A 22,945-nucleotide genomic window follows, 5' to 3' on the forward strand; every position below is an offset into this window, starting at 1 on the left:
ATTCGAGGTCTCTCATGTGAGTAGAATCACAATAGTTGTCTTTTTGCGTCTGGCTTATTTCACATAGAAGAACATTTTCAGGGTTCACTTGCGTCGTAGCATGTTTCAGACCTTCTTTCCTCTTTAGGCTGAGTTCTATTCTGTCGTATAGATGTATCACATCTGCGCATCCGTTCAGCTGACCGTGGACATTTGGGTCATTTCCGCCTGTGTAGCTGTGGTGCGTGATGCTTCTGTGAACATGGGTGTAGACCCAGCTGAGTGCCTGCTTTCAGTTCTTCTGCGTATATACCCGCAAGTGGAATTACCGTGTCACGATAATTCTGTTTAATTTTTCTAGGAACTGCCAAATTGTATTCCACCGTGGAACATCATTTGACATTCCTAACGGCAGTGCACAAGGGTTCCGCTTTCTCCACATCTTCGCCAACATTTACTATTTGGTGTTTATGTGTTGTATTTTTACAGTGTTTCAGATTCCGCTGAGGCTCCTTGCCTGATACCCGAGTATCAGAAAGTGTTTTCCAAAGAGACCGATTGGCTTATTATAAAGGAATCTTAGATATCGTTTGTCCTGCAAACTATTTCCTCAGTAAGAAAGAAGAAATTCTCTTCCACAGCGTCAGTCTGCTGTACCCACTCAGCGTGGGCCTGGGACGAAGGCCGCTTTGCATCCACGTCCTGTGTTAAACTGTCGTAAACTGTCACTGGATTGTGGAGTTTACAGTCTCCTCTCACTCTCACTTGGGAGAGATTTTAACTGGTTGTGGGTGACATCTGAATTTATTTTGGGGGGTTATGCTGACATAGTATGGAAATTAGTGGGACAGTTAGGGGATAGATTTTCTATCTTAGAGGGTAGGAGTTTTTGACAAATCAAATACTCAGTCTCTGAGCCTTATGTTTTCTCTCAGGCAAGAAAACTGTAAATGAGGCCATCTGTGGGGGACCCTCACCAGCTCTCAACGTATGTTTAGAAGAACATTGTGAATTTCTGCCGCTCACTTTCTTACTGCTTTCCTAGGGATCATGGCCCAAGTAGCAATGTCTACCCTGCCCGTCGAAGATGAGGAGTCCTCGGAGAGCAGGATGGTGGTGACGTTCCTTATGTCTGCTCTTGAGTCCATGGTGAGATGGCCTTACCGTCCTATAAAATTTTTATAGTTGGATAGGATTGAGCCGGTGGGTGAGACTGATTTGTTTTTGTAAACATATAGTACGTTTTCTGGTGTAATAAGAAGAGGTTTTTTGCTTAAATAATAATTATGGATTTAAGCCTTTCAAATCATTTTGTTACCATGTTTCAGAATATTCTTAACTTCGGTCAATATTTTATGTTTCACATTCAATTGCAGCTGTTTACCTACCAATATCTTAGGCAATATCTTGTTTTGCAGGCATTAGCTTTGAATTTATGTGTAATATTTGGAGCCACTCAGAGTGAGTTTGTATATTCTAGGGTGGTGCTGGTGTTTTACTGTATCTGTATAAAGAACACTGGCAGGATGTGGAGGCCCTGAGAGCCTGCTCTCTATTTCTGTTCATATGTGCTGTGACCCACAGTGGACCTTACTCTACCGCCTTTCACTGCGTATGTAGTGTGTTAGCTCTTTATTTTTAAGAAACCTGTGTCGTATACTTAATTATAGCAAACTATTAAGTATTCTTCTTTTGCTGTATTTTTGTATTACTGTGATGGTAGTAATACAACTTAATCATGTTTTTACAGAACTGTAGCTAGAAACATAGTATTTCAGCCTGCAGGTTTCTATGCATCAGACTTAGGTATTTTCTGATGTTGAAATTAAATATAGTATACTCTAAGTAGGAGGAGGCTATGTATTTTCCATCCTAGTTATTGACTAGTATTAGATAGCATTTAATCTCACAGGTGTCAGTATAAAATAATTTGCGGGTTGGTTACCCTCCCCGCCTTAAGGCATTTTTTTCCTTCTTTGTACTATTTGAGAATTTTGAAAAATAATTTCCTTAAAGACAGAAAGTTTAGTATCTGTTCAGTGGCTGTATACTGTTACTTTCTGAACGTAACTTATATCTACCTTGTGTTCCTAAAACCAGCCAACGTTTGTAGCTATAATGTTATTTTATTTACTTAAAAAAAATTTTTTTTTAACGTTTATTTTTGAGAGAGAGGTAGACAGACAGAGTGTGAGCCATGGAGGGGCAGAGAGAGAGGGAGACAGAATGTGAAGCAGGCTCCAGGCTCTGAGCTGTCAGCACAGAGCCTGATGTGGGGCTCGAACCCACAAACCATGAGACCATGACCTGAGCCGAAGTTGGACGCTTAATCAACTGAGCCACCCAGGTGGCGCTGTTTTATTTCTTTTTTTTTTTTTTTTTTTAATTTTTTTTTTTTCCAACGTTTTTATTTATTTTTGGGACAGAGAGAGACAGAGCACGAACGGGGGAGGGGCAGAGAGAGAGGGAGACACAGAATCGGAAACAGGCTCCAGGCTCTGAGCCATCAGCCCAGAGCCCGACGCGGGGCTCGAACTCCCAGACCGCGAGATCGTGACCTGGCTGAAGTCGGACGCTTAACCGACTGCGCCACCCAGGCGCCCCTATTTCTTTTTTAAATGTTGATTTATTTTTGAGAGAGAGAGACAGAATGAGGGGTAAAGAGAGAGGAGAGAAAGAATCCCAAGTAGGCTCCACACTGTCAGCACAGAGCCCGATGCAGAGCTCAAACCCGCGAACCCTCAGATCATGACCTGAGCCAAAATTGAGTCAGACGCTTAACTGACTGAGCCGCCCAGGTGCCCCTGTGGCTGCAATGTTAAATGATAGGTTAGAGATTAAATTCTACTCTGTTCATTAAAATAATTTTCTTTAATACTATACTATACGTAGAATAACATGGTCATATAGGGCCCATTCTCTTCCTTTAAACTGTCTTTATAATTTTCTTAGGCAAAGTCACTTCATTATTCTCAGCCTTTATTTCCTCCTCACATTCCTGGTTGTAAATTGTGAAGTATAATTATAGGTGTATAGGTCAGTTTCATCTTTCCTTTGGCTCATAGATTTCTTTGATCTAATCTTTGGGCTGTACATGCATCTTGCTTTGCCATTCCGTAAATACTGCCTTTGGTGACAGGAATGTCCAACTAAGTGTGGATAGTGGAGTAGGCAAGCACCCTGTCCATACCTAAGTAAGTAAATAACACTTCCTTTTGGGTGAGCAGCCACAGTAAATCTCATGTAAATATAACGTAACGAAATTATAGGATGGCGTTATTCTTCATGCTCAGAACAATTGTTGACTCATCTCTAGGTCAGAAGTTCTGCACTGTGACTTTATTATATTTCAAAAGATATCTGATCATCTCAGTAGTTTTAAAATTATACATGATAATGTTGTAGAGCAGTATTATGCAAATCATTTTTATTTAAGAAATTAGAGAATGGTCCTTGTGTAAATAAAAACCAAATAGAGGGGGCTCCTGGGTGGCTCAGTCGGTTAAGCGGCCGACTTCGGCTCAGGTCACGATCTCGCGGTCCGTGAGTTCGAGCCCCGCGTCGGGCTCCGTGCTGACAGCTGGGAGCCTGGAGCCTGTTTCAGATCCTGTGTCTCCCTCTCTCTGACCCTCCCTCGTTCATGCTCTGTCTCTCCCTGTCTCAAAAATAAATAAAAACGTTAAAAAAAAAAATTTTTTTTTTTTAAAAAACCAAATAGAGGAAAGCTGTGGTTTGCAACAAATGGTACTGAGAACATAGAGTATTTGGTCCAAACAAAACAAATCAACAACAAAAACCAAAAGAAAACCCAAAAAACTTCAAGTGTTTATTACATACCAAGTTGAAATTCTAGATGAGTAAAAAAAATAATATATCAGCGCAAATTTTAAAAACCAGAAGAAAAAATATATAATTGTATATTTAATTTCATAAACAGCTTTTCTGTGCCTAAAATAAGTGAGGTACTTTTGTGCATCAGTAGGGAAACAGACTACTAACATAGTAGAAGAATAAGCAGAGTATATGTTAATTTATAGAAAAATATCTAAGGTACAATACTCTTTAAGTTTGATACTAGCTAATTAGTGGATTATTGATTATACTAAGATACCCTTTTAAAATGTTTCTTGAAATGTTACACTGTATCATTTTTGAGATTTTTGTGAGTTCGCTCTTGTAGAAGCTCAGATGGGAGCGTAAACTGATAGAACCTTCTTGGCAGTCTGCAGTAGGTTTTGAGAACCTTAAAAGTATTTGCTTTCAGAGTCGAAAGTTTTCTGACTCTTGTTTCTATTTTGTCCCCAGATTATTATTTCAGTGTTATTTTAAGGAACGATACTTAGAATCGCCAATATTTCCAATAATGTTAGTACTAAATGAATTATTGTACATCCATAAAATGGAATGTTATAGAAGTTTTTAAGATTTTTAAGAACTTTTAATTTCATAGGAATATACTTAGGAGAAGCCCTACTTAGTAAAAATATACTCGCCCAACACGATTCCCATTGTGTATATTCATACAGAGATACTTCTGGAGGTGGGATTATGTGGTAGATGTTGTGATGTGGCTTCAACTTCCCTTTAGGACTGATGGCACTAATTCCCCCAGCAGCTGTGAGCATTCGAGGCTCCCCTGCCCAAGGTCTCCCCTTTCTTTGCGGGGGAGCATCCCAGCTCTGGAGCTCCTCTGATGCAGGTGCACCAGTGATCAGCTCTCCCTGTGCCTGTGCCGAGTTCGGTGCCCCTCACGTCTCATGGGTGTTGCTATTGAGAGTACCCACCAGTAAGCCCGTGTGCAAATCTGAGTCTGTTTCACGGGGATTTGGCCTGTAACAGATTGCAAGGGATTTCTGCCTTGTTTTCTTAAAAATTCTGCTTTCTCCTGTTTAAAATTGGGGTTCAAAACTATGTAGAAAGAGAGCTACTTGTAAAAAATGGTGACTCTCTTCTTTATGTGATTATCTAAGCCAGAAACTAGGAACTTCATCTAATTCCAGATTCTGTAGTAAGAGTTGAAGTGAGATGTTTTATTCATCCAGCAGAAATAGTACTTTTAAACACCTGTGTGTAACATAAGGTTTGCTTATTTGTATTTCAGTGTAAAGAATTGGCCAAGTCCAAGGCAGAAGTGGCCTGTATTGCAGTGTATGAAACAGATGTGTTTGTCGTTGGAACCGAGAGAGGACGTGCTTTTGTCAACACCAGAAAGGATTTTCAGAAAGATTTTGTAAAATATTGTAAGTATTATATTTTTATTATGCCTAAGTATTTATGGATAACAAATGTCTTCTTTTCTAAAGCAGAATGACATTTATACTAAAAGGATGTTCTAAAATGTCTACAGAGACATGCTCCAAATGAATCACAGGCATGGTAATCTATAAGGGTAAATTTTACTGAAGAGTGTAAGGAAAATGGTGAATGTGTACTGTTCTGTGTTCCTTTCTCGGCATTACTTTGGATTAGTGGCACAAAGAGAGAAGGTAGAGAAATTTTGAATTGATTTAAGGTTCTTATTTAAATAACATTTATTTTCTTGATAGATATTTGGTGTGTTCAAAACAAGTCTTTCAGTGTGTATTAAAATTGTGTAAGCACAATACAAAGTTAGGTCTCTGAGTCTCTTAGTGGAACCAACTGGTCAGAGTCCTCAGTGAGTTTTGGGATCCTCCAGTTGGAAGTTCATCCAGTTGGTGAGAACTTACTAGATACTGGCACAAATGCAGTAGAGAAATGTGCTGTAAGATGTTAATACCTATGGCCTTTCACAGACCCACAGTTTCTGTATCTGTGTTGTGTTTTTGTTTTTTAATTTTTTTTTAATGTTTATTTATTTTTGAGACAGAGAGAGACAGAGCATGAATGGGGGAGGGGCAGAGAGAGAGGGAGACACAGAATCTGAAACAGGCTCCAGGCTCTGAGGTGTCAGCACAGAGCCCGATGTGGGGCTCGAACTCACGGACCGCGAGATTATGACCTGAGCTGAAGTCGGACGTTTAACTGACTGAGCCACCCAGGCGCCCCTGTTTTTGTTTTTTTTAATATATATTTTTTAACATTTATTTATTTTTGAGAGAAAAGAGACAGAGCGTGAGTGGGAGAAGGACAGGGAGAGAGGGAGACACAAAACTGGAAACAGGCTTCAGGCTCTGAGCTGCCAGCAGAGCCCGATGCGGGGCTTGAACTCACGAGCGGTGAAATCGTGACCTGAGCTGAAGTTGTACACTTAACTGACTGAGCCACCAGGCGCCCCTTCTGTATCTGTGTTTAACCTAATGCTGTCCACAGGTTTTATGTTGACTCAATGATATAGCTTCTACTTCAACATGGAAAAAGAACAAAATGGTGGGGATGTCTGTTTATAGGCATTTAATATATGTATATATCTTTTTTTTTTTAAACGTTTATTCATTTTTGAGAGACAGAGACAGGCTGTGAGCAGGGGAGGGGCAGAGAGGGAGGGTGACACAGAATCCGAAGCAGGCTCCAGGCTCTGAGCTGTCAGCGCAGAGCCTGATGCGGGGCTCAAACTCAACTGGGAGACCATGACCTGAACTGAAGTCGGCTGCCTGACCGACTGAGCCACCCAGGTGCCCCTCCTAAGTATGTATCTTTAAGTGCCAAACTTAAATTTCCATTATCTAGTTAGATCCAATTCATGATACATTGAGTGGATCATGGGTGAATAAAATTAGTTTTCTTAATTTATTAATTTCAGTTGTCAATTGTAGTTTTAGTCCTTTTAAAAAAAATATCTTCTCTCCACTGTTTGCCTCCCTCCACCCCCACTATAATCTTTATAAGCTTTATGGCAGTATAATTCATTAAAAATTTTTTTTTCATTATTTCTGATCATTTTGAGAATTTTTAAGGCTTCGATTATGTTTGTGTGTTTAAGTTTATAGTAATAATGTTTTGATTATGTGTGTATCAGCTGCCATCTGTCCCATGAATACTATAATCCCCCTGGCAGCTGTGTTTATATTCCCGTTCCCTACACTGCCTTGCTTATGTGGTTCTCCAGTGGTTAGAGCTAAGCATTAGGGGCACTTGTCCTCAGTTGCAAACTGTAGTCCCTGCCTATTAGTATTCATACTTTCTTTTTGTTACCAATAATTCAGTGCTCCAGAGAATAATCTTCGGATGTAATTCTTTTTTTTTTTTTTTTTTTTTCGGATGTAATTCTTAAGTGCATTATATTTGTTTGTAGAATCTATTTTGCAGATAAGGATCAATAGTGGTCTTCTGTAACCTAATCAGTAGGTTTATGAGTCAGTTTTAGAAATTCTTGGGGGAGACTTGTCTTTCCCAGGGGCTGGAAAAGCACCATCCAGGAGAAATAATATGATGCGAATCATTCCTAGAATTTGAAACTTTTTAGTTACGACATTCATAAGAAAGAGAAACAAGGGAAATTTATTTAGTGGTTATAGTTTAACCCAGTCTATTTAAAACATTATCATTCAACATGTGATCAACCTAAAAATTATGACTTGGGATATTTTGCGTACTCTTTTTTTGTACTAAGTTTTCAAAATCTAGTATGTATTGCAAACTTAGAGCACATCTTAGTTTGGACTGGTACATTTCAGGTGTTAGGTAGCCACACACAGGTGGTAGACTTTTCCAACCTGGACTGTGTTTTGTGGTGGTGATAATCTCATGTTCAAGTTTGTAGCTGATAAATTACTCTAAGGACGTGTCTTTTTAATTTTCTTTTATTAAATTTTTTTTAATGTTTATTTATTTTTGAGACAGAGAGAGACAGAACGTGAATAGGGGAGGGGCAGAGAGAGAGGGAGACACAGAATCTGAAACAGGCTCCAGGCTCCCAGCTGTCAGCACAGAGCCCGATGCGGGGCTCGAAGTCACGGACCGTGAGATCATGACCTGAGCCGAAGTCGGACGCTTAACTGACTGAGCCACCCAGGCGCCCCAAGACATGTCTTGTTTAAAACTACTAGTAGTTAATTTTTACTTTACAGAATTTTTAGTTATAGCAACACTTATTTCAGAGATGATGATCATTTCTTACTATTTTTATTCAAGCCATTTATGTCTTATGTTTTTATTTTTAAAGCTTAAAAAATTATTTATCTGTCAAATAAGCCCTGTGCCCAGCATGGGGTTCAAACTCACCAGCCCAAAAGATCCAAGAGTCGCACACTCCACTGACTAAGCCAGCCAAGCTTAATTATTTTTAAATTCCCCCTCATCCCTTTTTTTCTGTCTTTTTATAACAAATCGTAAATATTAGAATATAGAAAAAACATACCTGAAACCAACATTGCACTGTATGTTAACTAACTAGAATTTAAAAATTTGAAAAAAATAAAGCGAGAAACAAAGAATATAGGAAAAAAAATACTCTTTTAAAAAAAATTTTGTTTATTTATTTTTGAGAGAGGGAGAGGGGAGAGAGAGAGAGGGAGAGCGCGAGCGAGCGAGCCAGGATGCCAAGCACGCTCCATGCTGTGTGTGCGGAGCTCGAGGGCTCAATCTCCTGAATCGTGGGATCATGACCTGAGCCGAAACCAAAAGTCCAACATTCAGCTGACTGAGCCACCCAGGTACCCCTAGGAAAAAATACTGTTACTGAAAGCCAGGTATTAAGGTAGTGGAGATGAGCCTTTTATGTCATTAATTGCTTTACAGGTGTTGAAGAAGAGGAAAAGGCTGCAGAGATGCATAAGATGAAATCTACAACCCCAGCAAATCGGATGAGTGTAGACGCTGTAGAGATTGAAACGCTCAGGAAAACAGTTGAGGACTATTTCTGCTTTTGCTATGGTAAGGTTCTACGCTTGCATTTTCTAAAAGAGACATTATGTAAAGGGTAGATGGTGTAACTGGTTTAACACTCGTCCAGCACACCTTGACAAACTGCCCAGACCTCTTGGGGTAACATCAGGAATGATCTCACTTTCTAGTTCTGGTTCAAACTAGAACCCAGAAATAAGCAAATGCACCTATTAGAGCTGTGGGGTAGGGTTTTTTGTTTTCTTTTTCTTCTTTTCAAGAGCAGTTTTAGGTTTATAGGAAAATGAAGAGGAAGGTAGATTTACTGTGTAGCCCCTGGCTCAGTACATGCATAGCTGCCCCCCCCTACCCACACTTCCAGCACCCCCTACCAGAGAACCTACATTAACACCCAGAGACCTGTTTGTTTTTGACTTATGTGCTGATCTCACCGATCCCCCTTTTTTTGTTAACCTAATCACACGGCAAACAAAGCTCTTAAGAAAAACAGTCAGAGGGAGAGGATACCAGTTACACTGTGAGGCCCTAGGTAAAATTCATCTCTGGGGAATGGGGTTTCTAGCATCTCTGGGCTTACTGCCTGATGTCTGCACACAAAAGTACTAGAACACACTTCGTTGTGAATGGCGATCGTATTTATTGTAATAAGTTTTTGATGAGAATATTGGCAAAACATCGCCGGATATTTTATAACAGTTGGATTTGTCAGGCTTCCATGTTCTGGTGCTGGATTGGATATGAAAAGATCATGTTATAACAGCACAAGGCCATTGTAAAGAAAGACAGTAGTGGAAGAAATGAGCTATTGTTCTTTTCATTTTGTGTAGGTTTTATATAAATATTTTATATACTTTTTATTTTGCTCTTGTGGATGTGTTTCAAGCTTAGAAGTTCTAACATGGGAATAGAGCCCTCTTGATACTTTGAAGTCGCTTTGAAGTCAGATATTACAAAACAGTATGAATGCCATTTGTGAAGCCATGATAAACTAATGATGGATTTGTTTTTTAATCTTAACATTAAATGATGTTTACTTCTTTCTGCCTCACCCCTGTCCCTCACCCCCAGGGAAAGCTTTAGGCAAATCAACAGTGGTTCCTGTTCCATATGAGAAGATGTTACGAGATCAGTCAGCTGTGGTTGTGCAGGGGCTTCCGGAAGGAGTTGCCTTTAAACACCCTGAGAACTATGATCTTGCCACCTTGAAATGGATTTTAGAGAACAAAGCAGGAATTTCATTTATTATTAAGAGGTGAAGTACTTTCTCCCTTGCCCATTAAGAGTTTATTCATATAAAGTTGAATATTCACCTTATTTTAATATATTAAAATTTTTTTTTAATTCTTTATTTTTGAGAGAGCGAGACAGAGCGAGCACGCGCGTGCCCATGAGTGGGGAGGGGCAAAGAGAGGGGGGGGACAGAGGATCTGAAGTGGGGTCTGCACTGACAGCAGAGAGCTTGATGCAGGGCTTGAACCCATGGACCGTGAGATCATGACCTGAGCCGCAGTCAGATGTTTAACTGACTGAGCCACCCAGGCACCCCATATATTTTAAAAACTCTTGTTTACTGTAGAAGTCATTTAAATTTAAGGTTTACAATAATTTTGTGTATTCATGTATAGTTTTTTGTTTTGTTTTAATACAGACCTTTCCTGGAGCCAAAGAAGCACCTAGGTAAGTGATTATTTTGCTTACTCATACTTCCTAAACTATCTTTTGGGCCAAATTTAACATGTTTTACTAATTTCTCTTTGAGAATATGACATAAGACCTTTTGAAGTGGGGTGTTATATATAAACCAATGAAAGGTCACTGAGCTGAAAAAGTAGAGACTTGCTTTGCTACTTTTTTAATGACATAGTCAAGGTTTTATTGTGGGCAGTATGTTCAATCATAGACTGGATCTGCCATCATTAGCCAGAATTAAGAGGATGGCTTAATTTGTCTAGTGTTCATTGATCAGGCACAGAATTAGTGAGCATAAGATTGGGTGGGGATGGGATACACAACTGTGCATAAGCATTAAAGCTTTTGAGCTTTAATGGAAAGAGATAAAAAGCCCATAAAGTCACTACATCAAGAGCATAGCTGCACAGTGTAGGGATAGCTAAAGAAAATGCTTTGCAAGTTTGCCGGAAGAAGGATTTGTTTATAGCCCAGGAAGGCTTTCGAGTTGGAGAGGGCATTAAGATGGGTCCTTGAAGAGCGAGGAGGATTTCAACAGAACTTCCTTTGGGGAAGGTTAAGCCATTGCATTTGAAGGGCAAAGTGATTTTTAGGAGACTGGTGCCCTTTGGAGGCAGGTTTGTTTGAGACTTTTGGAAATAAATGACCATTATCATTGGCAACCTCTTAACCAGTACAAGGAAGAAAGGACAAAATAATATATACACACCCAATATATTTTATTTTTTGTTAAGTAACCTTTGTTTTATTCTTACCATGATGAAAAGATTAAGTTGTTAGAAGCTTTGTTGAGGTATAATTGGCATGCCATAAAATTCGCCTGTTTCAAGCATCCAATTCAGTGGGCTTTGGTAAATTTACAGTGATAAAGTTTAAAAAGTTTTACAGTCATTGTCACAATCTAATTTTAGAATATTTTTATCTTCTTCTCTGTTACTTCATGAATGTTACATAAATTAGATCTACAGAATGTAGCCTCTTGAGATTATCTTTTTTCACTCAGCGTAATTCAGTTGAGGCTCATCCAGATCGTTGGGTGTATCAGTAGTTATTTCCTTTTTCTTGCTGAATGCTAAGTATCCCTATGGATGAATATACCACTTGTTTATCCAGTCACGGATTGGTAGAGCATTGGATTAGTAGATTCCACTTGGCTGTTACTACTGTGAACATACTTGAACAAGTTTTTGTCTGGACATGTACTCTAATTTCCCTTGGAGATATATACCTACGAGTAGAATTGCTGGGTCATAGACTGATTTTGCATTTAGCTTTAAAAAAAACTGCCACACTGCTCTCCACCGTGCCTGCACCATTTATGTTCCTGGTAGCACTGTCTGAGCGTTCCAGTTTGTCCACGTCCCTGTCAACACTTGTTAGTGTCTTTGTGGTGTTAACCATCCTCATGGGTGTGAGGTGGTCTCATTGTGGTTTTGATTGGCATAGCCCGAATTGCTAATAATGTTGCATATCTTTTCATGTGCTTATTGACCATTCTGTATATTCCTTGGAGAAAGGTCTGTTCGGGTCCTTTCCACAAAGTTGTTTGTGTTTTTATTATTGAGTTGTAAGAGTTCTTACACATTTTTGATACAAATATTTTCTCCAGTTTGACAAGTTGTCTTTTGACAGTGTCCTGTGAGGAACAAAAGTTTTTAATTTTTGCAAAGCCCAATTTATTTTATCACTTGTGCTTCTGATCTTGTATATAAGGTTGTTGCCTAACACAACGTTGTGAAGATGTGTCGTGTTTTTTTCTGTCACTTTTATAGCCTGTGTTGTTACATTTAGTTGTTACATTTAGGTCAGTTTTGTGTTTTCTTGTTTTCTTTTTTAATGTTTTTTTGAGAGAGAGTGAGTGCACTCAGTGGGTAGGAGGAGGCCAGAGAGAGCGGGAGCGAGAGAATCCCAAGCAGGCTCCGTGTTAGCACAGAGCCCGATGGCAGGCCCAGCCTCACAGACTGAGGTCACAATCTGAGCTGAAATCAAGAGTCTGATACTTAGCTGACTGAGCCACCCAGGTGGCCCTGCGGTTAGTTTTGAGCTGATTTTTTATTATGGCGTGTGGTAAGGGTGAAATTCAGCTTTTGTGCCCGTGGCTGTCCAGTTGTTCCAGCAGTTTGTTGAAAAGACTGACCTTTCTCCCCAGAATTTCTTTGGCATTTTTGTTTCTTCTGCCTGTTTCTTGGCTTTCTGCCTTGTGGGTCTTGTTGTGTGTGAATCAGGACGGTTTACATCTGGCAGTCTGAGTGCTTTTTACTTCTTGATCTTGTGCATCTAGCAAGAATGTCCAATGCGGCATCAAATGGAAGTGGCCGTAACAGACATCGGCCTGTCCACATTAGGAGGAGGACATTCAGGCTTTGGCCATTTGTTAGCTGTGGGGTTTTTGTAGATGTCCCTCTTAAGGATGAGAGAGAAAAGATTTATCGTCTTTCTTTAATTAAAGCTTCGACTTTTTTCTTGATATTTTTCTCCCTGAAGTGTTCTAGATTAGTTTTAATCTGCCATTTGTATTTTTTGAAGTCTTCTGTTTTAGAAACTTCTGTTGAAACATTGAGGCCTGGTTGTTAATTAAATTATGTTTCTTTAAAAAAAATTTTTTTAATGTTTATTTTTGAGAGAGAGCTAGAGTGTGAGTAGGGGAGGTGTGCAGAGAGAGAGGGAGACACAGAATCTGAAACAGGCTCCAGGCTCTGAGCTGTCAGCACAGAGCCTGACGTGGGGCTCGAACTCATGAACTGTGAGATCGTGACCTGAGCTGAAGTCAGATCAGACACTTAACCAACTGAGCCACCCAGGTGCCCCTCAACTATGTTTCTATAGGATGTTTTATACTGAGTGGTACAAGCAGGTGGGTTTGTATACCAACTTTTTTATCATACCAACTTGCAAAGTAATTAGAAAGTTGAGATTGTAATGGGATTGTATTTTCCAGATTTTTTAAATTATTTATTTTGAGAGGGAACAGGCACATGAGCGGGGGAGGGGCAGAGGGAGAGAGAGGGAAGGAGAATCCCAAGCAGGCTCCATGCTGTCAGCATAGAGCCCGACATGGGACTTGAACCCACGAACTGTGAGATCATGACCTGAGCCAAAGTTGTATGCTCAACCCACTGAGCCACCCAGGCACCCCTGGCTTTTATAGATTTTTTAAGTATAAATGGAATCATAGTAGGTACTTTTTTGGTTTTTCTTTTTTTTTTTTTAATGTTTATTTTTAGAGAGAGCAAGTGTGAGCAAGGGAGGCAATGGGGGGGAGAGGGAGGGAGGGAGGGAGGGAGGGAGAGAGAGAGAGAGACACTATCCCAAGCAGTCTCCCTGCTACAGCACAGAGCCCAATGCAGGGCTCGACCTCACGACCCCTGTGGGATCATGTCCTGATCTGAAAACAAGAGTTGGACGCTTCCTGACTGAACCCCCTCGGCGTCTCTTGTTTTGCTTTTTATTTTAAGATCCTTATTCTTTCTATCAGTAGTTCATTATTTTACTGATTAGTATTCCAGTGTATAGCTACACCACAGTTTGTTTACTCATTCACTTGCCCATGAAAATTTGAGTTTCCATATCTTGGCCTTAATTATAAAGAAAGCTGCTGTGAATGTTTGAAGGCACGTCTTTATACGAGCATACGTTTCAGTAAATACCTAAATTTGGAGTGGCAAATGGTAGTTATGTATTTAATTTTTTAGGAAAGCACCAAACTGGTTTTCAGCATGATTTACTCCACTGGCCGTTCCCGCCAGAAGTGAGAGCACTCCAGTTACTCGACTTTTTCATCAACATGCGGTGGCATCCATCTCTCTTGTTTCCTTTTTATGTTTTTCAAACATAAAATTCGTGCTTTTTTAGTATATGTAACATTCAGGGTTGTAAGGTGTATGCTTCTGTGGGTCTTAGTATCTTTACAAGATGGACAGCCGTCACCAGCATGTAATTCCAGAACATTCTCGTCACCCCCAAATAAAAACCCTGTACCTGTTAGCCAGTCACAGCTTTCCAGTCCTCGTGAGCCAGATGGAGTCATGATAGAACTTTCTGTCAGCACTCCTGCATCAGTAGAGGCTTCTTCTACATTGGCAGGGTAATAGTACATTGCTTTTCTTTATTGCATCGGTAAAAATGGGAGCTTTTTCCTTAAGTGGGGGAGGGTGCTGGCCGGTGAGGGGATGAATGCCATCAGGATTGTCACCCCACTTCCTTTCCTTACAGGGGAGGACGAAGGACACTGTCGTGTGGAGTCACCGGGTACTCCCTCCAGCTTGATCCAGAGCTGTGGGCGCCCCTCCTCCCCTACTGTCTGCTCAGGACCTTTGGAAATGTTAGTCATATTGAAAGTGTGTGAAAAACCTGAATCTCATTTTTCTTTTCTTTTCTTTTCTTTGTACATAGGTGGTCGTGTGATGGTAACAGACGCTGAAAGGTCAATGCTATCTCCAGGTGGAAGGTAAAACATAGTTCATCAGTACGAATAAACTTCCACACCATAGCGGTTTTTAGTCTTTAGGAATTTGAGGTAGTAGAATATTACAAAAGGACCATATCACATATCTTGATGTTTTATATTCAGCTGATTGATTTGGGGTCCTATGAAAATGCAGTTTCTGACTAAGTACTTCCTGGGGGAAGCTAATGTGATAGATTGATAACTACATGGGGAATAGGAGGGCCTTGTGGTGCAGTGGAATTTGCAAGTTACTATTATACTGTTGTACCCAAAAATTGATTGGGATTAAAGTACTAAATTCAGTTGACAAGTTATATATGCAAAGAAATAAATACGTACATTTGAAGTTAAGTCAGGTTTGCGTTGAGCTTGGTCACGTGAGGACCTGACTGCTGTGTGGCCGCCCGCACCTGCGCACTGCTTTATCCTGCCTTCTTTTCTTTTCAGCTGTGGCCCCATCAAAGTGAAAACTGAGCCCACAGAAGATTCTGGTATGTACTTGTGCTTTTAGAGTCCTCTATGAAATTTAAGTAAGGAACCCTTTCCCTTAACTTAGAAGGTTGTATTTTGACGTATTATTTCTGATAATGCTTTGATGAGAAGCAGACAGAACAAATTTATTCCACCGGTGACATGATTTCTTAAGTGTTAGCACATATTATGCTTAACACCTAAAAAGTTGAGTTACTAAGTGTTACCCAGAAGTTTGTTGCTAATTACCCATTTGTAAGCAAAATTTGTTATTAGGTTTTCCCCCCAGTTATATAGGAATAATAGTGTAAAATGTCAGCTGGTTCTACAGTGCGTTTTATACAAACCCATCAAATGTCCTCTTACTGTCCCTTCTCCCCTGCACTCTTGCTTCTGCCCTCCAAGGAGACTGCTTTTAACTCTAGGCTGGTTTGAGTGTTGAATTCCTTATTTTATTTTATTTTTTAACATTTATTTATTTTAGAAGGAGGGTGAGCATGAGTGGGGGAAAGGGGCAGAAAGAGGGAGGCAGACAGAGGATCCAAAGCAGGCTCTGTGCTGACAAGAGGGAGCTTGATGTGAGGCTTGAGCTCAGGACCTGAGCCTAAGTCATGTGTTTAACCAGCTGAGCCACCCAGGCACCCCTGAATTCCTTATTTTTAAATGTCATGCTTTTAGGGTTATTCTATATAGATAGTTTTGGATAGCTTTATTGAGATACAGTTTACGTGCCATTGAATTCACCTGCCCTAAAGTATAAGGTTCAGTGGTGTTGAGCACATCTATAGAGTTTTGCAGTTATTGCCACAGTCTAATTTTGGAACATTTCTGTCATCCTAAATGGAAAGCTGGTGCCCAAATAGAAGCCCTGTTCCCACCATTAGTCTACTTTTTGGGTTTTGTAGGCTTAGCTGGACATTTCCTATGAATGGAATCATACAATATGTGGTGTTCTGCATTTTGATTCTTTTGCTCCGCATCATCTTCGACAATAGTTGTAGGGTTCATACCTGAATGTTATTCCATTGTATGGATATACTACCGTTTCTTTATCCATTTACCGTTTGGCGGGCATTTGAGTTGTTTCCATTTTTTGGCTGTCTCGAATAACATGGATGGTTAGGAATACTCCTATTTGTCTTCGTGTAGAAAAAATGTCTTCATTTCCCTTGGGTAGATACCCAGGAGTGAATTGCTCATCCTGTGGTAACTCTGTGCCTAACTAGTTAAGCAGCTGGCAAATTCTTTTCCCAAGTGGCTGCATGTTCTTAGCAGCAGTGTTTGGAGGTTTCACTTTCTCCATATCTTGGGCAACACATGGTATTGTCTCTCTTTTTTGAGTATAGCAATTCTAGTGAATATGAAGTGGTGTCTCATTGTGTATGGGTGTGGGGTTTATTTTTTTGTTTGTGCACTTGTAAATAGGTATTTTATTTTTAGAGCAGTTTTATTAGGTTCACAACAATTGAACGAAAGTACAGAGAGTGTTTCCATGTATCTTCTACCCCCACACATACATAGCAATACCTCCCCCCCAAACTATTAATATCCTGCGTCAGATTGGTATTAAAAATGATGAACCATTATTACCCAGATTCCTTAGTTTACATTAGCGTTCAGTCTTGTGCATTCTGTGGGTTTTGATAACTGTATGATGAATGTTATCCCGCACTGTAGTATACAGAATAGTACTACTGCTCTAAAACTCCCCTGTCCTCTGCCTGTTCTTCCATCTGTCTTCTCTAACACCTGGTCATCCATCACTGATCTTTTTACTGTCTTCATCATTTTCCTTTTTTCAGAATGTCCTAGAATTGTGGTTTTAATTGCATTTTCCTGGGGCGCCTAGGTGGCTCAGTCGGTTGAGTGTCCGACTTCAGCTCAGATCAGGATCTCGTGGTCTGTGAGTTCGAGCCCCGCGTCGGGCTCTGTGCTGACAGCTCGGAGCCTGGAGCCTCCTTTGGATTCTGTCTCCCTCTCTGTCTGTCCCCCATCCCCCCCAACTCATGCTCTGTCTCTCTCAGAAATAAACAAACAGTAAAAAACAAACAGAACACATTTAATTGCGTTTTCCTAATGATGTTGGACATCATTTGATGTGCTCATTAGCTATTCATATATTACCTTTGATGAAATGTCTTTTTAATTCTTTTGCTTGTTCTTTTTTTTTTTTTTTTTTAACGTTTATTTATTTTTCGAGACAGAGAGAGACAGAGCATGAATGGGGGAGGGGCGGAGAGAGGGAGACACAGAATCGGAAGCAGGCTCCAGGCTCTGAGCCATCAGACCAGAGCCCGATGCGGGGCTCGAACTCACGGACCGCGAGATCGTGACCTGAGCTGAAGTCGGACGCTTAACCCACTGAGCCACCCAGGCGCCCCTTGCTTGTTCTTTAATTATGTTGTTTTTTGTTTTTTTTTTCTTTTTGGTTATCTATTTATTTATTATTGAAGTAGAGTTGACATACTGTGTTACTAGTTTAGGGTGTACAACATAGTGATTCGATACTTCCATACATTATTCAATATAGTCCCCATCTGTCACCATACAACCTTATTATAATATTGACTATATTCCCTATACTGTACTTTTTGTCACAATGACGTGTATATTTTATAACTGTTTGTACCTTTTAATCTTTTTCACCTATTTTGCCCATCTCCTGATTCAACTCTGCTATGGCAGTCAACAGTTTGTTCTCTCTATTTGAGTCTGGTTGGTTTTTTGTTACTCATTTGTTTTGTTTTTTAGTTCCACATAGAAGTGAAATCATATGGTATTTGTCTTTCTGACTTATTTCACGTAACATAATACCCTCTACGTCCATCCATGTTATCACAAATGGCAAGATTTCGTTCTTTTTTCTTTCTCCTTTTTTTTTTTTCCTCTTTCTTTTTTAATTCTTACTTATTAGAGTTCTTTTATATATTCTGGATTTTTGAAATTAGAAATAATGTTTTGCAAATATATTTTTCTACTCTGGCTTGTCTTTTCATTTGCTTAACGGTATCCTTTGAAGCCTTAAAACTGCTTTGATTTTGATGCAGTTCAGTTTTTCAGATTTTTCTTTAATCACTTTTACTTTGGGTGTTACCCCTAGGAAACCTAAAATCTTTGTCTAACTTGAGGTCATGAAGAATTTCTCACTTACTGCATTTTTCTGGAATTGTGTAGTTTTAACTCTTATGTTTAAGCCTAAGATCTGTTTTGAGTTCATTGTGCTTGTTGGAAGGGAAGGGAAGGGTCTGATTTCATCCTTTTGTGTGCGGACTACCCTGCCGCCCCAGCATCTGTTGAAAAGCTCTCGTTTCTTCGTTGGATCGCCTCAGCACCTGTCAGACAGCATGTGACCAGGTGTACTTCTGTGCCTTCAGTTCTGTTTCCTTGAACTCAGATGCACCCCCCCAGTCTTAGACCAATAGTACACTCTATCTCCTGTCGTTTTTAGGTTTGGTTTTATTATCTGTTAACATATGGAAAATGAGGATATAATTTTTTTACTATCTTCAATACTTTTTTTTTTCCCTTTCCCACTTTTACCATATATTTAAGTTGATTTTTATTGTTCGAGTACTTTCAGAACTGAGCATGGTCTTGGATATTTCAATTAACGTTTGCTTCTTCCCATGTCCCATTTCTAGGGCTCAGGTGGTTCTGCCTGTTTATAAGACATACAGCTCTTCCTCACTTGATGACAATTTTATTGTTAGGATTTTTTGTTACTCTGGTTCTATGAATGACAGCAACCTTGTGTTTAAAAATAATACATAACTTTATTATTTTTTATTTGTTTGGGGGGGAACACAAGCGGGGAAGGGGCAGACAGAGGGACAGAGGATCTGTGCAGGCCCTGTGCTGACAGGCTGAGAGCAGTGAGCCCAGCGTGGGTCTCAGACTCATGAGCTGTGAGATCATGACCTGAGCTGAGGTTGGATGCTCAACTGACTGAGCCGCCCGGGTGCTCCCCCCATTTTTAAAAATATTTTCTAATAAATAATACATAGCTTTAAAAAGATCATTGTAGGGGCGCCTGGGTGGCTCAGTCGGTTAAGCGTCCGACTTCGGCTCAGGTCATGATCTCGCGGTCCGTGAGTTCCAGCCCCGCGTCGGGCTCTGTGCTGACACCTCAGAGCCTGGAGCCTGTTTCAGATTCTGTGTCTCCCTCTCTCTCTGACCCTCCCCCGTTCATGCTCTGTCTCTCTCTGTCTCAAAAATAAATAAACGTTAAAAAAATTTTTTTTAATAAAAATAAATAAATAAATAAAAGATCATTGTATTATTACTAAGAATATATTTAATAATTAGCTTTGGTGATTGGCAACAAAAAATGGACATTTACTGCTTTTTCGTATTGAAGACATACGTAAACTATAACCTGAGCATCAGCTATAGCTGGGGTCCAAAAATTTCAATTGTGTAAAATGCAGTTTTGTATCATTGCTAAAAAGTGACATCTTCAGACTGATCGCCTGCAGGGGATGGAAGCCGTTTGTCAGTTTTGTCACATCCACATTCACGCTTGCAGAACCTGTCATTGTGGGGCTTTTACCATCCTCCCAAGTTGGTTAAAAAATTATCCTGGGCTCCTGGCTGGCTCAGCTGTTACAGTGTGCCGCTCTTGATCTCAGGCTTGTAAGTTCAAGTCCCACGTTAGGTAGAAAGATTACTTAAAAAAAGAAAAAAAGTCTTTAAAAACAAATTACCTTGTGCAGTGAATTTCAGACTTAAAATTCACTTAGGAACGTAAGGATGAGATTAGAAAATCTCTAAACTCCCTTTCTCATGTTACTGAAATAACCAGAAATAATATATCATCTGAGTAGATGATAAAAAGGCAGCGGAAATCCTTAACCTGATGTGTCAGGCTGTCATACATAATTGTAAATGCCAGCCCATCATTGTGTTGAATTTTTTTTTAATGTGTATGTATTTTTGAGAGAGAGAAACAGAGCCGGAGTGTGAGTGGGGGAGGGGCAGAGAGAGAGGGAGACAGACTTCGTCAGCGCAGACCCCTGCGTGGGCCTGGAACCCCCCAGACCATGAGATCATGACCTGAGCCGAAGTCAGACACCCCCTCCATCATTGTGTTTAATAGTGAACTACCAGAAGCACTCTTTGTAAAACAGAGAGGCACCTTTTCACCAGTTTCTTACCAGAATTCTAGTACAAACCAGTACAAGTATGAGGTGTAAGTAATTAGAAAGTGGAGGGCACCATTGACTTGTACATGTGATTATGAATGTAGAACACCAGAGAATCAACTAGAAAACGGAAAACAAAATACCGATAGTTTGATGTGACTTTGTAAAGAATTCCAGATATAATAAGAGTTTTGAATTAAAGCCTTTAGAAAAAAAATTAGTAGTCCTTTGAGTGATTTCTAAGCAATACGTTTGAGTAAGAAAGAATTAAAAATTAAGGATGACAAGGTCAGCCAAAATGTGTCAAAGCACATGTGAGACACAGGGAATGGCTGTTTGCAAGACAAATGACAAACCTTGTTGTATTTGACTTACAAAGAGCTAATCCAAAAAACAAACGATCAAAGATTGTAGAAGCAAGGGAAAATGCTAAGTCTAGTTAAGGAAATGTAGATAAAAATCCAAGAAAGATGAAGTTTAACTAGCAGATGGCAAACATTCTGCTCATACGCCGCAAAGAACAGGGAGAAACAGATTTAAAAGTTCTTTTTTTTTTTTTTAATTAATTTATTTTTGAGAGAGAGAGAGAAAGAAAGGGTGTGTGTGAGTGAGCAGGGTAAGGGCACACAGAGAGAGAGGGAGATAGGAGACAGAATCCCAAGCAGGCTCCATGCTGTCAGCACATAGCCTGATGCGGGGCTCGAACTCACAAACCACGAGATCATGACCTGATCCCAAAAGGGATGCTCAACTGACTGAGCTACCCAGGTGCCACAGGTTTAAAAATTGTTGCTTTCTTACAGATGATGCTTTGGTATTTCGTACTATTTATTTTATTTTATTATTTCTTTAAGATTTTCTTTTTAAGTAATCTCTACACCCAATGTGGGGTTGGAACTCACAATCCCGAGATCAAGAATTGCATGCCTGGGGCTCCTGGGAGGCTCAGTAGGTTAAGCATCCAACTTCAGCTCAGGTCATGATCTCACAGTTTGTGGGTTCAAGCCCTGGGTCGGGCTCTGTGCTGACAGCTCAGAGCCTGGAGCCTGCTTTGGATTCTGTGTCTCTTTCTCTCTCTGCCCCTCCCCTGCTTGTGCTCTCTTTTTCTGTCTCTCAAAAATAAATAAATAAACATTAAAAAAAAAAAAAAAGTTGCATGCTTTATCGACTGAGCCACCCAGACGCCCCTCGCCATAATTTTTCAGAACTTCCTTTCTTGCAGTACAAGGTGGTCAAGGTTCCTCGCACTTTCTCTAATCCAGCCCTAGGGTCAACCATTCCAAGAAACCCCGGGTCCTTTCTGAGGAGAATGATCTCAAGATGTCAGTATCTTGGTGGGAGGTGCGTCCATTGCCATTGGGAGGTTACTGCTTCCCAGTGGACGCAGCTTAAGAATCCGTGTGTGGGGGGAGTTTGTGTACACAAAAATATATACATACATGCATTTACAGCTATAGTGTTTCATGCCCACATCTTCTGTTCTCTTAACATCCCAAGGGGTTTTCCATATCCCTCTGTTCCGATGAGAGTCCTTAGTCTATTTTCTTCATTTGACCCATGTCCTGTTGTCTAACCCATGTCTCATCGTCACTGTCCTGCCCGGACTCCCGCTCTGACGTTCCTTGTCAGGCTGTCCGCAGCCCTGCCTACCCTCTTATCAGCCTGGGTCTCCTGAGGCCCTCACTTCCCCTGCCCTTCGTGTGAGTACACTTCTCACTCAGCCGGCCCACCCTGCTGCACTGAACCGCCCCGTGCCGCTGTCTGCCTTGCTCAGTGCCCTCTAATGGCATTTGGGGTGAATAGTTGGGGAAAGGGGAAGCTGTGTTAATTGTGCCTGCGTGTGTGTGTGGGGCGGGGACAGCTTTTGTGTGTGGTGCAGACAGGCCGAGTGTTCGTTTTTTGGGGAGATCTGCAAAAGTGGTAGTGTTGAATGTCTTTATTGGGAGGAAGTATTCGAATCTGTTGCATTGTTTTACAGAAGGCTTTTTGTTGTTGTTTTTCGTGCCACAGGAAGCCTCAGTTTTCTGTTTAGCTTTTAGTTGATTGCACCTAAATCATCATTTTGCAAATTGTTTTCTCTCTTTTATTCATAGAGTCATCTCCTGAATAGTTTGTATCTAAAGATAAATGTGCTGAATTGAGAAAGATTGTAGTTTACTGAATTCTTTAACCATCTTTGGGGATATAATAGCACTGCTATTCTAGGGGTTTCTTTTTTCTCCTTGTACTTTGTATCTTTATGTTCTTAATTTATGCTGCAATTTCTTTTAATATTTCCATTTTTAATTTTTTTTAATGTTTATTTATTTATTTTGAGAGAGAGAGAGAGAGAGAGCCCGTGCGGTTGTGGGAGGCACAGATTGAGAGAGAGACAGAGACAGAGAATCCCAAGCAGGGTCCACGCTCGGTGCAGATCCTGATGATACAGGACTTGATCTCCAGACGGTGAGATGGT

General features: G+C 40.3%; 1 protein-coding gene across 7 annotated transcripts in view; it reads left to right on the forward strand.

Annotated features, from left to right (window-relative positions):
* The window catches only part of GTF2I (general transcription factor IIi), a 111,696-nt gene that overhangs the window by 27,726 nt on the left and 61,025 nt on the right, over positions 1-22,945 (forward strand). For all 7 annotated transcript variants that reach the window (XM_043561356.1, XM_043561360.1, XM_043561358.1 and 4 more), the window contains exons 2-8: positions 1,025-1,128; positions 5,081-5,219; positions 8,638-8,772; positions 9,811-9,994; positions 10,391-10,419; positions 14,824-14,878; positions 15,326-15,369. In XM_043561356.1, coding sequence (XP_043417291.1) covers positions 1,030-1,128; positions 5,081-5,219; positions 8,638-8,772; positions 9,811-9,994; positions 10,391-10,419; positions 14,824-14,878; positions 15,326-15,369 — 685 coding nt within the window. In that variant the 5' untranslated portion in view covers positions 1,025-1,029. The remainder of the gene's footprint in view (positions 1-1,024; positions 1,129-5,080; positions 5,220-8,637; positions 8,773-9,810; positions 9,995-10,390; positions 10,420-14,823; positions 14,879-15,325; positions 15,370-22,945) is intronic.

Source organism: Prionailurus bengalensis, chromosome E3, assembly GCF_016509475.1.
Source record: "Prionailurus bengalensis isolate Pbe53 chromosome E3, Fcat_Pben_1.1_paternal_pri, whole genome shotgun sequence".
NCBI lineage: Eukaryota > Metazoa > Chordata > Mammalia > Carnivora > Felidae > Prionailurus > Prionailurus bengalensis.